This window comes from Acromyrmex echinatior, chromosome 1 (assembly GCF_024713525.1).
Source record: "Acromyrmex echinatior isolate Ae372 chromosome 1, ASM2471352v2, whole genome shotgun sequence".
Taxonomy (NCBI): Eukaryota; Metazoa; Arthropoda; class Insecta; order Hymenoptera; family Formicidae; genus Acromyrmex; species Acromyrmex echinatior.
The window spans coordinates 9,540,425-9,556,894 of record NC_141852.1 but is presented as its reverse complement, the minus strand read 5'-3'; the positions used below and the strand labels follow the sequence as shown (position 1 = coordinate 9,556,894).

The 16,470-nt window shown below is 35.7% G+C and overlaps 1 protein-coding gene across 5 annotated transcripts in view; it reads left to right on the top strand.

The window, feature by feature from the left end:
• Nucleotides 1-16,470, top strand: part of trol (terribly reduced optic lobes) — a 197,604-nt gene that overhangs the window by 158,567 nt on the left and 22,567 nt on the right. For 3 of the 5 annotated variants that reach the window (XM_087409399.1, XM_087409394.1, XM_087409392.1), the window contains 15 exons: nt 5,826-5,933; nt 6,721-6,867; nt 9,262-9,372; nt 9,611-9,745; nt 9,983-10,258; nt 10,871-10,933; nt 11,194-11,208; nt 12,048-12,275; nt 12,915-13,052; nt 13,151-13,399; nt 14,119-14,992; nt 15,072-15,196; nt 15,274-15,451; nt 15,526-15,736; nt 16,067-16,207. In XM_087409399.1, coding sequence (XP_087265525.1) covers nt 5,826-5,933; nt 6,721-6,867; nt 9,262-9,372; nt 9,611-9,745; nt 9,983-10,258; nt 10,871-10,933; nt 11,194-11,208; nt 12,048-12,275; nt 12,915-13,052; nt 13,151-13,399; nt 14,119-14,992; nt 15,072-15,196; nt 15,274-15,451; nt 15,526-15,736; nt 16,067-16,207 — 2,999 coding nt within the window. Of the gene's footprint in view, nt 1-439; nt 551-1,857; nt 1,975-5,825; nt 5,934-6,720; nt 6,868-7,562; nt 7,821-9,261; nt 9,373-9,610; nt 9,746-9,982; nt 10,259-10,870; nt 10,934-11,193; nt 11,209-12,047; nt 12,276-12,914; nt 13,053-13,150; nt 13,400-14,118; nt 14,993-15,071; nt 15,197-15,273; nt 15,452-15,525; nt 15,737-16,066; nt 16,208-16,470 lie in introns of all 5 variants that reach the window. The other 2 variants (XM_087409407.1, XM_087409402.1) reach the window with 2 other exon arrangements.

Below are 16,470 nucleotides of genomic sequence, written 5' to 3'. Positions count from 1 at the left end.
TAAATTTTACTAAGTATTTTTTACGTAGTAATGTAGTTCTTTATTGAAATGCTTTGATATATCTACTTATATATACAATGTTTACCATCAACAATTCAATAAAAGTTCATTACTGATAGCTCAATTCTCACAAATATTCATAAATTTTTAATAACTATTAATAATATTAAATAATACTATAATAATTTTACATATTGAAGATCTATAAATTTGTAGTTATTTTTAAGTATTAATATAAAGTTTCAATATATTAAATATTTCTTTAATTTGATTTGAGAATTTAATTTAAACTACTTTTATTCCTACTGAAATTTTTATCAATCTTATACGGTATGACACATGCTTAACAATCGATTATAATGATACCATTGATGATTCCTTACTATTCCCCAATCCCTAATGCTTTTTGCGGGAGCTTTTGACATGCTGTGTCATAAAGGGGTATGCACACCTGCCGAATGGAAGTGTGCCAGTGGCGAATGCTTGCCGGAAAACCAGAGGTGCGACGGAATAACGCAGTGCACCGACGGATCCGATGAGGATCTATGTGGTAATTATATGACAGCTTACGCCCACAATCGTCCAAAAAAATGGCCTTTTCACTGCTCTTGCTTGTTAGCCAGTTGCACGCTGCAAAATTATTACACACCTGCTTTTAGACGAATATCGTAATTTCCATTTATTCTCAATTTGCTAGAATCCTCGAATGACTATACCTCAATTAGAAAAACTTTTTACTCAATTAAATGTAATATTAATCTATGCAGCATGTTACAAAATTTAAGTTTGAATTATCTAATAATATATTTCCTGTTAATCTTAATGCCTGCATGATTATAGAAAGTTAATCATTATTCCCAATCTCAATATATCCTAAATTGATTCCTTAGAACCAAGAATATATGGAAGTATTTGTTATTAAACTAAAATCTCAACAACCTACATCGAAATTGTAATAGTCATCGTATGCATGGAATGATTTTATCATATATGACATCGCATTCTTTCTTTGCAAAAGGAATCACTCTCGCATGTGTTGCTTCATGTCACACGTTGCATTTTGTCTATGTTGTAAGTGTTGGCGCACGTGTCTCTCTGGGAGTATAACCGGTATGAACATTTGGAAGCGCATGATAAAAGCTCCTGTAAGTAGCTCATGATAATATTAATTGGACGATGCAAGAAGAGCGAATGTCCCGATGGGTTCACATGAGGATTGATCGTTCTACTGTATACTTTGCCTTAGAAACTTATTAGAGCAGAGTGGCTGGTGTACTCAGCAAAGTACAATAATATACAACTAACAAGGGTGACAAGCAGCGTCTATTGTGTATGATAAGAAACGCATAATAATTCATCCCCACGTTTGTTTAACACTTAAGTAGTCGTAGAGACTTTATTACTCATGATGTTTATTGGTTTGAATATCACCGATAGAAGTCTCTTCGAGAAGGTAAATTAAAAATAATTAAATTGAATAATAAATACAATTGAATTGCATTTAATTTTATAAGAGAGATTTTTTTTTCTTTTGAGGAAAGGATTACTAAGGGAAATCTGAATATATTACAAAATCAATATCTGTCAAAACAGGTGTTCCCGTCTTGTGTAATATGCGCCGATTGCAATTAAAAGATAAAAAAAATTTGCATACATATCGCCGCGATTACTCAAGTGTTAATAAAATGAATTTCACGTGCGATGGCAGCACGTTTCTTTAGCCTTACACGTCTGATTATTTTGAACAAATACGGAATCCTGCGGTGGTAAGGCCATTTTTTTTTCTCTTTCCCTTATTCTTCCCGTATGGATAGCATGCACGATAATACTCGACATGGAACTTGGTAATTATTGTAGTAACCGAATGTCCACCTGGGTGGTTTCGATGCAACGATGGAGTGTGCCTCGACATTAAGAGACGTTGCGATGGCCGGCCGCATTGCTTGGACGGCTCCGACGAGTTCAATTGCTCTCGTAACAATGATTTTTAGTTTTTAGCTTTATTTCACATGCCGAGGACGATATAGACCTAAGCCACACACCTAGAATCGACTGACACAGTAGTTCCGACAAGTACTGCTTTTTAGCTTTCACTTGAATGACATAGCAGTATCGTCGATAGTATTGCATTACGAATTAGAGCAAGTTACTTATAAAATTTTTTGTACTTTTCTTTTCTTTTCTTTTTAGTCACATTGGATATTTGCATTTTGTAACTTAGGTCTGTGTCCTTCTTAGCGCATTATTTATGTCGATAATAGTCCGCACTAAGAAAGCTTATCGTTAATTTAACAATTAATCAATAAGATTTTATATATATATTAGCATAAATAAAGACTTTTATAAAATGTATCAATTAAAACGATAACTTTTTTCCGTGCGCTTATTTATTCTAATCTTTCTCTATAACATTATTCTACTTTTTCTTTTGCCCTCTGAGGGTTAATCATGCCACTTTTTCTTCAGAGTGGAAACGTAAAAAATGAAAATTTTTTGTATGTATATATATATATATATATATACATAAAAATTATTATTTTTCATGTTCTTGCTCTAGGGAAAAATAAATTAGATGATTGACTTCCTGAAACTCTTTTCTCTATCAGCATTTTCATTATGGGTCATAATATTTTCTGCGACATATGGTATTCTTGTTATGAGCATATGATACTTAAATTCTTAGCGAATTAACAGTGAATGAATGCAACTAATTGCTAATTCATTTCATGAATTAATTTTGCGTGACTTCATCGTGTGTTAACTAAAAAAGTGCTCATGATGTGTGTGTTTCAGTGTTTAAAGATTTGAAATAGATGCAGGATCAAGTGCCGCGACATTTCTTTATTTCTTGACACTTGATCTTATTTTTATTTCAAATCTTTATTTCGTTTTTCTTTATCTTAATACGTTTGTCAACTTTTTTTTCTCGAAATTGGCTTTTCTACTCCCGCGTGCATTTTCGCGAAACAAAAATCGCAGACTTTGTATCAAAGGGTACTTTGCGTATTCCATCTTTCGCATTGTTTTGCTTGCGCGGTAAGACAAGACGTAAGGTGAAAGATGTAGCAATGCAGCATGCGAAATCTATTTAAGATTAGCCGATTTTCTAAGACAGCTCCAAGAAACATACAGAAGTCAATAAAAAATTAAAATCACTTTATTTTGATTCTTAATGTTAATAAACAATCAAATATTGTAATCAAAAATCATTATATTACTTTCATGATGTTGAAATAAAGTCACTATGACTTTTTCTTGACTCGATGTGTTCCTGGGACGTCATATACGAGCGACTTCTCCGTATCTTATGCGGAATGTCGATTGTGCAGAACGTTAATAAACGGCTACGCAGGGACTTTGCAGCTGTAACTGCAGCGACAGCAACTGCAACGGGCGCGACGACGGCGACGGTGCAGTCGTTCGAACGACTTCTCGCGCGCACGTCGGTGTTCAAGTTGGCAATTAAGAGGCTGTGTAACTAATACGGGTGCACGGACGCGTACACACGTACGCGGAAGCTGTTAATCTCATTTCGTCGTCCTGTATCGACCGTTTGAGCACGTTTTAGCCGGACGTTGACTGACCATTAACTCGAATACCGACGTGTCGCGGCTCCACTTGCCGTAGTCACCCCGGGACCACCCTGTCAAAGATAGATGAATCAAAATCAATTCGAGGGAATTCATTCTCGAAACTTGATCGCCAAACTCGGGAGCTTTCGAAGTGTTTGAACTTCTTCCTCATTCTCTGTTAATAATTTATTAATTAAATGAATAAGAAAGTAATTGATACGAGCCAATACGAGCCGACACTGGTTTTTAATGTGTAAATTACGTGTGTTCAATCGTAAGTAAACGTTTCGACCCCAATAATTTGAGTCATCCTCAGTACAATTCGAATCAAACAAGTGGACACATAAAATAAAATTAGCCTAAATTATATTTTATATAATATTCATTCAATTTTGAATACTTCGAATCGTTTTTATTAACAGTAACTCATCTTTTTAATCTGTCCATGTATTTATGTGCCACATCCTATAGTCAAACTTGATCTAAAATTGATGTTATAATCAGTGATTATTGTATAATATTTATGTCTCTCAGAGATTAACAATGTTATAAAGTATGATTGTCAAACGTGAATATCAGAGATTTATTCGTTTTCTATATTGTTATTAATTAAAGTGATGAAATGGAAATGATTATTCATATAATATTCAATGGAAATAAGAAGCCATATCATAAACGGCGCTTTAAATATAAGCTAAAATAGAATAAAGAGGGAAACAAGAACACAGGAATTCAGTAATAAAGTCAAATCCCGTTTCTCAGAAAGAGAGAGAGAGAGAGAGTTTGGAGATTCGTAAAATTTCTCGAAATGAATTCCCGAATTAATTCCTTTCGATTCGTCTCTTCTCATATGTGATCAATGATTTCTCTTTCTATGTTTTAGCATTATATATATGTATCTTGTTACATTTTAGCGTCAGACACAATGAGATATAAAGAATAAGATGATGATTAAGAAACGACTGATTCATTCTTATTATATTTCTTACATTTACTGATCACTCCTATATTTCACTGTGTCTTGATTCTTATAGCTGTTTGTGCCTTGCGATCTTGAATATTGGATACTCAATAACATACTTGCGTACATAACATACATCTTGATTACGCGCTCTGACTTCTTGACATGCATTTTGCATCGATTATGGATGGGATCGAAACTAACTCTACCTATTCTTCTTTCTGTCTTTCTACTTGTCTATCTGTACGTCTATTTACATCTATCCGTCTATTTTCAGCACAGGTTGCCTGATCTTTGAATTGCGCATCTATACTTGTGTATATATATATTTATATATATTTATATATATATTTATATTTATATCAGTGTATACAAATTGTATATATATATATATATATATATATATATATATACGTTTCTCTGATACCCTTTTACCTCCGGTTATTTACGTCTCCGCAATTTTCCACGCCGCGCGCTGACGCGTGCACAAACCGCGCTCTGCTGTTGCGTACAGCGCGTAAAAGCTCGCGACTGACGTAACACGAACTTTTGCAAATGTCAGGTTTTACACGATGGTCCTCTCCAACGTTTGAGAAACTAAGTTTAGCCAGTTTATTAATATATAAAAAAAAAACACCATATGTTTTCCACCCATGAAAACGTTCAAGTAAAACTGATTTAATATAAAATGAAGCGACATTTATACGCGGGGTTATTATTATAAATTTCTCAGATTATGATACGGTTTAGCGAAATGGCACGAAATTATAGACCGAAAACTATCATCATTTAAATAATTTTCTTTTTCGGTCACCGTTTGATCACCCGAGGTGATGCGTGCACGCGGCATCGCGTCGTCGTCTCCATGTTTCTTGAGATAATACGGCACGCGGCAATGTGCACGATACTTATTTGACGAGGCTGACGTACTTTTATCGCCCTTCGTCCATCGCAAGAGGAAGCACCTCTCGCGGGACTCTTTATCGATCGATAATTATCGAAGGCACTTGGTCAGCCTCGCGCATCTAATTTCTTCGTGCAAGGGTGAGAGTTGCACTGCACACACATCGAAGCCGTTCGCAATTTTTTTCCGGCTCATACGAGGATATTCTTCGCGACCTCTGCACTTAATGACCTGGTGAAAGTAGAATAGACGCTCGCGAACGATCGTTATTAGACAAACGTGCACATTGACGCTTCGTACCGCTCACATGTACAAAGAATCTTCGTCGTATCGTTTGTATCCCTCCTGCCTTTATTTGCCATTCAACGGAGTTGATTGGTTTTTGCAGAATGCCCCGACGGTCAACTACCCTGCGACAATGGCGTCTGTATCAATAAGAACTTCTTCTGCGACCACAATATCGACTGCCATGACGCTAGTGACGAACGAAATTGCCGTAAGGATATCTTTGGATATATTTTCTGCTGTTTCACCGAAAGTTCTATTCGATATTCAAAGATTACAAAACATTCTATGCCCTGTTATGAGGATATTTTGAAGTAAAATATATGTGTATTTTATAACTTGGAGTGTAACACTTAGTACATACAATTAGATCATCTGTGTCCTGCACATTTCTTTTCTTTAAAATATTAGGTGCACCAAATAATTAGTTATTAGTTAACATTTATATACAATTTTTTTAAATATGCTTATAAATATTCTCTGAAGATATTAAAGTATATTTAAGAATTACTTGATAATATATAATTTAATATACTTGAACGACCTATTGTAATAAAAAGCCGGAAAATCGTGTACTAAGAGTTAATTAAGATTTTTCATTAAAAAGATATTTAACCTCTGGAATTAACGGTAGGCCTATTGAACATACACTCAATTATAAATCTTTTTGTGAAAAATGTTAAACAATTTAATTGTTTTATCTGCAAATTTGAATTATATTTTATTAAAATATACTTTCTTATCAAAATAGTATTCATTTTTTTTAATATAAAAATTATATATTTTATGTAATTTATGTTCTTTGATTTCTAGATTAGGATCTTTTAATTAACATAAATTAAATGGGTCTTACAGACCTGCTTCATTAACTGTATTACAGATTTTGACGTCAAGTTAAAGTATCTCCAGAAAGTTAAAGAAATTTTTTTTCGTTTATTTAACGAATTTTGTATTCAATAAGTGCAACTTTGATAAACGCGTGTCGCTTCATTTTGCAGCGGAGAGCGGAGAAACTGGCAGTTCAGGTCACGAATGCCACGAGGGTAGCTTCATCTGCAGCGATGGCAGCTGCATACCTTCAACTGCAGTATGCGATGGACGTGCGGATTGTCCGCACGACGAAGACGAGATAAACTGCCGTCGAGGTAAGTTAAATTTGTGGAATCGTCACTCGCGATATTCCTGCGTTGTCTTCTTTCGTAAAGAGCTGCGTTAATTTAGGTTCGAGGAAATGATCCTTATTGATAAAATATTCAGAAGATGGATACAGAATTCTCCCTCGTTGGTTAATTCATCATCGTATCATATCGATACGATGTAGCCTTCGGAACGTATTCATAGCCAGGACTTAAAAGACATTGGGAGCACGATTCGAGGACGCAAACTTAATTTAACTTATAATCTTACGTCATCATTATGAATTGAATGAATAAAGACTTTTGTAGACGAGATATAAAATTTAATCCCACCTCTACTGTATTTTGCGCAATGAGCAAATGATTATTATTACTAAGTGATTATTATACTAAAGCTCCTTAAGCCGTCAATAATCTTGCCGTCTCTCAAAATCGTTAGTCTAAATAAATCTTACTTCTAAGATTGAGTTCCGACGGAAGATGATACTTGGAATATGAATGAAGGCACAAACGCCTATTTGTGTCTCAGGTTTACTTTATTACATCCGGACTCGCTTTAAGTCCTGATTATGCGTACGGTCATCGGACAAGAAGAAGGCTTTTCCTCGAGATTTTCGAGGCGTATATCTGTTGCGGCCGCGTCGCCAATACATCTTCCGACACATCTACGAGAAACACCGCAGCTCAGATTGAGTTACTTCTAGGTGTAGACGCCTCGGATAGTGTCTCCTCGAAGGGGCGTCCAGAGACGCCGGAGGTGATAGCCGGTGTGAATCCGGATAACAAGGCTTACAGCCCAGACACAGATGCAAATATTGATGTGCCGCCGACAAATCTGAGCACGCCGAGGAGTTGTGCTCCGGATGATTTTGTTTGCGCCGACGGCACTTGCATCCCCGAAACCCACCACTGCGACCATTTCTACGATTGCCGCGACTTTACCGACGAACAGTACTGCTTCGGTTAGATTATTTGTAGATCTCGAAAATCTGGTGACACGCACGCACCCCGCATCGAAGTCTCGCGCGCTTTCATTCTCACCCCGATGATTCATTGAGTAATTTCGTAACTATCGAGAAGTTGTTCGTACGTCAATGTCTCAACATACGAATAATTCTTCGTGTATTTACGAATTCACATTAATATTACTACCGTGTAAATAACGTTAAAAATTTTACGTGAAAAGAAAATTAATTTTTTATATTCTTTTTAATAATTATTTACAGTATTCTTCAGTATTATTGTCCTACTATTCTCTCCCTTGTTTTCCCTCTTTATTAAAATTGATTTTAATTAATTTTTAGTCTTTAATAAATATTTTTTTCAATATTGTTTATTTTTTGAATAAATTACTATAATATTTCTTTACGAATTGTTTAGGTGGAAAGTTATATTATTTTAAATTTTTATTCTGCTCTTTTGAATAACATCAAAGTTTTTATCCGCGATAAAATAATATTCTGTAATATCATTGAAAACACCAGATTCTCTTAGATCTGTTCTTTTCTGCCAATCTGTGTTAGCAGCTGAATAGAAGATGTGTAGGTTGTTCCAGTAGAGACTTGATTATATTTCTAAAATTTATAATCGCAGTCTTATATATATTACCCGGCGCATTTTTATAAATAATAGTGCATCTCTGCCTGACGTAAAATTTAGATCGTTTATTTTTCTCGTAGGTAGAACGTTTGGCATACATCCTATTTGGCATGCATAGCACGAGGAAAGTACAATTTTACCTATACATTTTTGTGCATTACATTTCGGAAGGAAAAATACTTTAAAAAGTCGATATACGATCTATTTATTAACAGCATCAGTATATCGCTGATCGAAATTGACAAAATCATGCATAAAAATTAAGGTATTATAAATGTCTTTCCTCCTGAATCTATAAAAGTTATATTGAATGATGAATTATATTTAAGTGTTCGTAGATGACAATCAATGCATATAGCATAAATAATTGAAAAATTATTTATATCATTTATGATACTTTTTATTATTGTCACGTTATTCTCTCTCGTGAAAATACGTTAAATTAGTTCACTGATTTTGTGCTATATGAACTGATTTCCGATATATTTGATCTAGATTCTAGACCAAAGCTGTCTAAATTGGTGACATGCCGGTGAAAAGAGGCGAGACAAACGAGAAAAGGAACGCATAATCAGTCAGACAGCTCTGTTCTAGATTATATTTAACAGTCTTTTCTAGGTAATAAAATCTTTACCTTCATCGTATTTATATTTCGGCGTTAGATCATTGTTTAGATTGTAACGGACATATGATGGCTCCATGGCTGACATTTTACATGTATCTGTGTCTCATCTATATCGTTTCTTTAACGGATCAATGACTCACGGTTGTCTCGTTAACGTACAATGCAAGCTCTTATTTTAGGATGCACTCGGGACCAGTTCCAGTGCGCCAATGGAGATTGCATCCGCGCCGATCAGAGATGCAACGGGTTCATCGAGTGCTCCGATGGTTCCGACGAGCCGGAGGAATGCGGTGAGTATAAAGGAGTAATCACTTAATCAGCAACATAACGCACTAATTAAAAAATAACTAACAAGTAATAAAAAAAAAAAATTGTATAGCCGACATAGATTAATACAATACGTAACTTCGGAGTAATTTATAAATGCAAAGTTGCAGTCTGTGAAACGACACAATTCCTTAATTTCTTAAATCCTATTTATTTTTAATCTAATTAAATTCTCTCTTATATTTACTTTTGCTTTATTAGAACCGCCAAAGCCAACACCAGGTCAATGTGCCGCGGATCAATATATGTGCATTTCGGATAGAAGATGCGTTCCATTATCCTCCATCTGTAACGGAATTCCAGAATGCCGAGATGGGTCCGATGAACAAAATTGCGGTGAGTCAATAATACATATATATTTAATTCTGCAGCAATTCTCATATAAATCACGCATTAAATTGGTAGTAAAATGAACTAGACGAGATCGATAGAGTCGCGAGTCTACTTCGAATCTTTATATTAGTAGCTAAAACTATAATTGATAACGCGACTTCCTGACTTTCTCGCCTAATCAATTTAAGCGATTCTGCGAAAACGCAGCATAATGATACATATTTAACGACGAAACTAAAGATCGCGAAGCGGTATGCTCGCACGAGGAATGGAGGTGCAAGAGCGGCGATTGTATACCTCAACATCAACGTTGTGATCGCCGAATTGATTGCCCGTACGATGATAGTGACGAGTTGGATTGTCACTATAGAGCTATGCAAAGAAATCACAGTAGGTGCAGCGCGCATGAATGGACGTGCAATGACGGTCATTGCATTCCGCTGCATCGGCGGTGCGACAAAAGGCTCGACTGTCCTAGAGATATGTCCGATGAGATGGATTGCAGTTATGATAATTGTGAGTCTCTCCTGTAGTTAGTCATCCGGAGCCGCCTTCGGGAAAGGGGACCGCACGACTGGCCGATAACACGCCATGCGCTAATCAATAATACCTTGTAAATATCCATGACACCGTAACATAATATCTGCTGTAACATAATACTGTAATGTTTTATGTAACACTAAAAGGTATTTATTATTCCCGTTTTTCAGCGAATGGGATACAAGCAAATGAGTCTGTATTGTATTTCCATCATTTAAATTGCAATTCCGCCTTTACCCGATAATGTACACACTTTTAATCTGAGAATAACAAATATCTATTTTATGATAAATCATACGAGGAGTACTGTGAGCTCTCTCGATTTTTTGTAATGATACATCGTAGAAATAGACATCACACTTTATATCATATTTCCTAAAAAAAAAAAAAAATTAATAACTGAACTAAAATATAAGATTGCATTTCCTCGTAAATAAAAAATGCAGAAAGGTGCCGGGTAAAAATCTCGAATTAACAAAATTGATAATTTAACGTTTATTCTGTACATACATTTATTAATCATTAATAATGATTGTTAATGCTTTTATTATTATTTATTGTTAACTTATTATTTTTATTCGTGCGCAGATACCCATGAAACATCTGACCTTAGACTGAAGACGTATCCCAGTGAACAAGTGATTAAAGAAAGTAAGTATTCTATTCTTATTACCGTGTACGGATTTGATGAAATGTTGTATATGCATTTGTTGCATTTCAATTTTTGCGTAGTTATATCATCTAACTAAAGTAGTCAATTGAACATCTTAATTATTTAAATTAGAAAAAATTAACATACAAGATAAGACATTAATAATAAGCAACAAGTGCTGCGTTACCAACGAATTAGGGTATTCCAAAAGAAAATTAATTAATGAATATGTTTGTTATTTTTTTCTTGCCTTGGCCAGATCCGGCGAGAATAGGTAAGACTTTTCAAAAAATATAAGCTATAAATCACGCTGTGAGCTAAAATAATTTTCATGAATTATTAGATGTGCAAGATTTGAAATACGTATTTCAGTTATGAGTTACAAGTGTCTGTACATTATGTTTATGTATCTCGCTTTTTATGATTTTCTGTTGCAAACTTTTCTTGGGGCAAAATAAGCAATAGAATCGATCTTTAAAACTTCCAATAAATTTTCTAATTATAACATTAAATATATTTTAAAATTTGACGTTTTCTTTCCCTGATGTACACATATTGTAATCATATTAATTTGTAAAAATCATATTTATTTGTAAAAAATTTTTATATTTAAATCAATAACCGAAAATTTCATTAGTAATATCGTTTGAAACCATGCTTGCAAATTTTAATCATGCATGATAGTTAATGTCGTTCAAAATTTGAACTAGAATGCAAATTTTGGCTAAAATTATAATGTATAAAATCTTCCACTACCAGTGTCTAATCCTGATTCTCATATACCTATATATTTTATTTATAATAAAAACTCTTTTGACACTAACTTTTCTTTAAAAAAATCTCAATTTTACGCCGAATGACTTATATAAAATTTTTTGCTGTCTACATACAAGCAGCGTTTTGAATAACATGATTAAAAAAAACTAAAGTGTTGCACGTGAATTGAACTAACACATCGTCAATATCGTCTCAATTTAAGAAACGGGGAAGTCCGCTTGCTTACCGATCACTTACTGACGGGACATTTGACGTACCGCGAGCGTAATGATCCGTAAAGGTGCAATCTCTCGAAACTTGAACAGAATTTATATCATGTAAAACCGTTCCAACCAGGTCGCGAGGTCGTGTTCCAATGCCGTGACGAGGGTCTTCTACGTGCCAGAGTACGTTGGATTCGCGGCAACGGCCTTCCTCTGCCACCCGGCAGCCGAGACATCAATGGTCGCCTGGAGATACCCAACATTCAACTTGAACACGCTGGAACCTACATCTGCGAAGCCTTGGGTTATCCACCGTCCACCTCCGGTCGTCAAGTGACCGTCGTTCTTACTGTCGAGAAATGTACGTTCATTATTATGCCTCTCTGATTTACAGCTATGATCGAAGAATTTATTTGCGATAAGATACAGTCACGAGAAACACTAATAACTTTATCTACTATGGCTTACTTAAGCAAATCGATTTTTACTGAATCCAATATTGAAAACTTTTTTAAATATTAATTAAAAATAAGAGATAATGTTTTCAATGTTTAAGGTGCAGTGAAGATTTAACTAGCCATTTAAAAGTATTGAATTATTCAGTGCTTTTAATATACTAAAAATAAGCAACTTCTAGTATTAAATTGACCAGTACTAAATTGGATTTCTGTAAAGGCATGAATAGTAAAATAAGTTTAAAATCTTAAAATAAGTTAATTAGAATAAGTTCTAATAATAGTTAAATCTTATTCTATAGAAATTAGTTATTTTGAGTATTAAAAGTACTATTTAAAATGAGTAATTAATACTCAAAATAAATAATTAATCACTATACCTACCTTTTAGTAAATTTCGGTAAAGGTGTATAACTGTCTATAAACAGCAAGTAAGCCATATTGAGTACTAACAATAAGCCATTTTAGGCGCAGTTATCTTAATAAATTTAAAATTCGCGTTTTAATGACTGAAAATCGCGTAATACCAAATTGATTACATGCAGTTGAACAACCGGCCACCAGACCACCACAAGTGTGCCAGTACGATCAAGCTACCTGCAGCAACGGCGATTGTATTCCAAAATCGTACGTTTGCGATGGTAAATTCGATTGCACCGATGGATCCGACGAGATGCGGTGCAGTAAGTATGATAGGCATCAGCGAAAAGCTGGATATATTCAGCATTCATACTTTATGGTGAAAATTTCACGCGAACGCTTCGTATGTCCGTTTCGACAGGTCCGCACGGATGTGAGCCCAACGAGTTTCGCTGCAATAATAAGCAGTGCGTCAGCAAGTTGTGGCGTTGCGACGGCGACAAGGACTGCGCGGACAACAGCGACGAGGAGAACTGCGCGCCGTCTCCCCCGGGATCTCCGTGCCGTTACAACGAGTTCGCCTGCAGCAGCAATAAACAGTGCATCCCGAAAAGCTACCACTGCGACATGGAGCGCGACTGCTTGGACGGCAGCGATGAAGTTGGATGCTGTCAGTAACGATAGGAATTTCATGAGCGCCAAGCATCAATATTTTGTTACAGATCGTCTGACAATCTTCGTTAAATAGTAGTTATATAATGTTCAAGAAACAGTCGAAATTATTATTTATCGTACATTTTACATTACATTTTAAAACATTTTACTATCTTGACGTTTCTATATGGAAGTTAAATTTAAATTTTATCTTTTCTATAATAATGAAAGAATCTTCTGCCTCACTGATAACAATACAATGAAATATCATTATTGTTGGCCACTGTAACCAGTCAGCCAAGACTGCTGCGTTCCATTATTCATTACGAGTACCGAAAATTTACAGTTCACGTTATGTATACTATAAATTTTCTTCAGTTCTTGCAACGAATAACAAAATGCAATCCAAATCTGCTTGAACAGATTTTATAAATTGTCTGGTAAATGTTATAGGAAAATTACAAATTTGATGCAGAATTTGTTACATTAGATGCTGACGATAGAATGCCACAAAATTGATAGCAGAAAGCAAACAAAATCTGCATTTGATAGATTCTGTTCGATTTCTGCTGCCAATTTGCGTCAAGTTATGTTTACAGGCTGTGCCAATAGAACACAAGATGGTACCGAATCTGCTGCATTTTTCTAATCAAATTGTCAATCTGCTATCATTCTGCGGACAGTTTACTTACTGAATATTAAATTAAGTCTATATATAATTTCTTTTCCCTTCAGCTCCCGTTTACATCGTGAAACCTCCACCGCCGATGGTCGTTCTCATGCCGGGCGACTTGTTGGTCCTCACTTGTACAGCAATTGGTGTTCCGATACCAGAAATCAACTGGCGTCTCAATTGGGGACACATCCCCGCGAAATGCACAACCGTGTCTACCAACGGAACGGGTACACTAACATGTCCAGACATACAAATAGAGGACCAAGGCGCATACTCGTGTGAGGCGTTGAACGTCGGAGGCTTCGTCTTCGCCGTGCCAGATGCCATCGTTGTCGTGAAGGAAAATGGCAATATCTGTCCTAAAGGCAAATTCAATTCCGAAGCGAAGACTGCTGAAGAGTGTATCTCATGCTTCTGCTTCGGCGTCGCCACCGAATGCCGCAGCGCCGATCTCTTCACTTATCAGATCCCGCCGCCGTTTGACCGCTACAAGATTGTATCGGTTGAGACCATTCCGACAATTAAAATCCACGGTGACATTAGCAATCAGATATCCCAGATCCGTCCGCTTGCCCGGGACGGTGTTCAGCTGTTAGAGTCTTTCAGTAATGATTTGAATGTCTACAACATTCCCTACTTTGCGCTGCCGGAGAACTATCACGGCAGTCAATTGAAGTCCTACGGCGGCTACCTAAAATACTCAATTCGCCACAGCGGTAACGGCACACCGAACTACGCCCCTTCCGTCATCTTAAGTGGCAACAATTACATCTTGGTGCACAAAGGTGAGGAACCAATACCGGATTACGAGAACGAGAGATCAGTCAGATTCTTCTATGGCGAGTGGTACAAGCAACAAGGAAGAAGCGAAGTTCTAGCTTCCAGGGAGGAAATCATGATGGCGTTGGCAAACGTTGACAATATTCTAATAAAGTAGGCATTGAGTCCAGAATCTTGATCATAAAATATATTAGAATAATATTTTTTTTTTAATACGTTCAATATGTTGCAGAGTGAAATACGACGACTCTCCGCAACTAGACGTTCGTCTCACTAATATTATTATGGACACCGCTGATACGCGAAATACTGGCCTAGGATCCGCGTCTTTCGTCGAGGAATGTCAGTGTCCTACAGGTACGTATTTCTTCAATGATCAATCAAGTATTTGTGTATAAAGTTCTATTTGTGTTATTATCTGAATTATCTTCAAGGATACACTGGTCTATCTTGCGAGCATTGCGCACCTGGTTATCTGAGACGCGAAAGCGGACCATGGCTTGGCCAATGTTACAGAGATGAACCACCGTGTCCTCCGGGATATTATGGCGATCCTTCAAGAAACATCCCTTGCCAGATTTGTCCTTGCCCACTTACCAACCCATCGAATCAGTAAGACAATTAAATTTGCCATTATTTGATATTTCAATTCAAAACACTTTGATAATTTATCATATTATAAATAGATTCGCTCGCACGTGTCATCTTGGCTCTGACGGCCAACCCACGTGTGATTGTCCTTCTGGCTACGTTGGACGCAGGTGCGAGCAGTGTGCCACTGGTTATCAAGGGAATCCTCTTATTCCTGGAGATATGTGCGTTCTGGTTCAGCAATGTGATCCTAACGGCAGTCTTAGTCCTAACGCCGATCCACATACCGGAAAATGTCATTGCAAGGTATATCGATGATAATCGCTGCTATTACGCATAATTTTGCACAGAATGTCTCAGAAATCATGCATTTTTTTTCGACTATAATCTCCAAAAAAGATTAAAATTGTTTTATCAAAAAATTTATGCGAAATAAATTGCGCAATTTCCTCGCATAACGATTTTATTATTATTCTTGCATCCATCTTCTGTGGATTTTTTTAACTTTAAAAATGTAAGTATATTTTATAGTCTTTCTATATATAAAAATGTATGTAAATCAAGATTTAGAATAAAAATGAGGTACAATGTCTCGATCGAAAACCATCGTCTATTCTCTAATATTTCTTTTTTTAGCAATATGCAACGGGTCTCACTTGCAACCAATGTAAGGCGAATACCTTTAATCTGGCCTCGACAAACCAATTTGGATGCATAGCTTGCTTCTGCATGGGCATCACCAACAGATGCGTCTCCTCTAACTGGTACAGGAACGAGGTACGATGAAGATATAATATATAGTGTCTATTTCCATCTTTGTCATATAGATCTCAAACAGAATACAAATAATGATCAAAAAATGACATTAAAATAGCTTCAAAAAATTACTTAAAAAAATCACTTTTCAATTAATTAAAATTTTTTTAACATCATTTTGACGTTATCGCATGATTTAATCTTTCCAACATGAGAAATTGTGTATATAAGCGAGATTTTATATTTCATTATATAAAGTTAATGCACAAAACAAAATGTTGTGT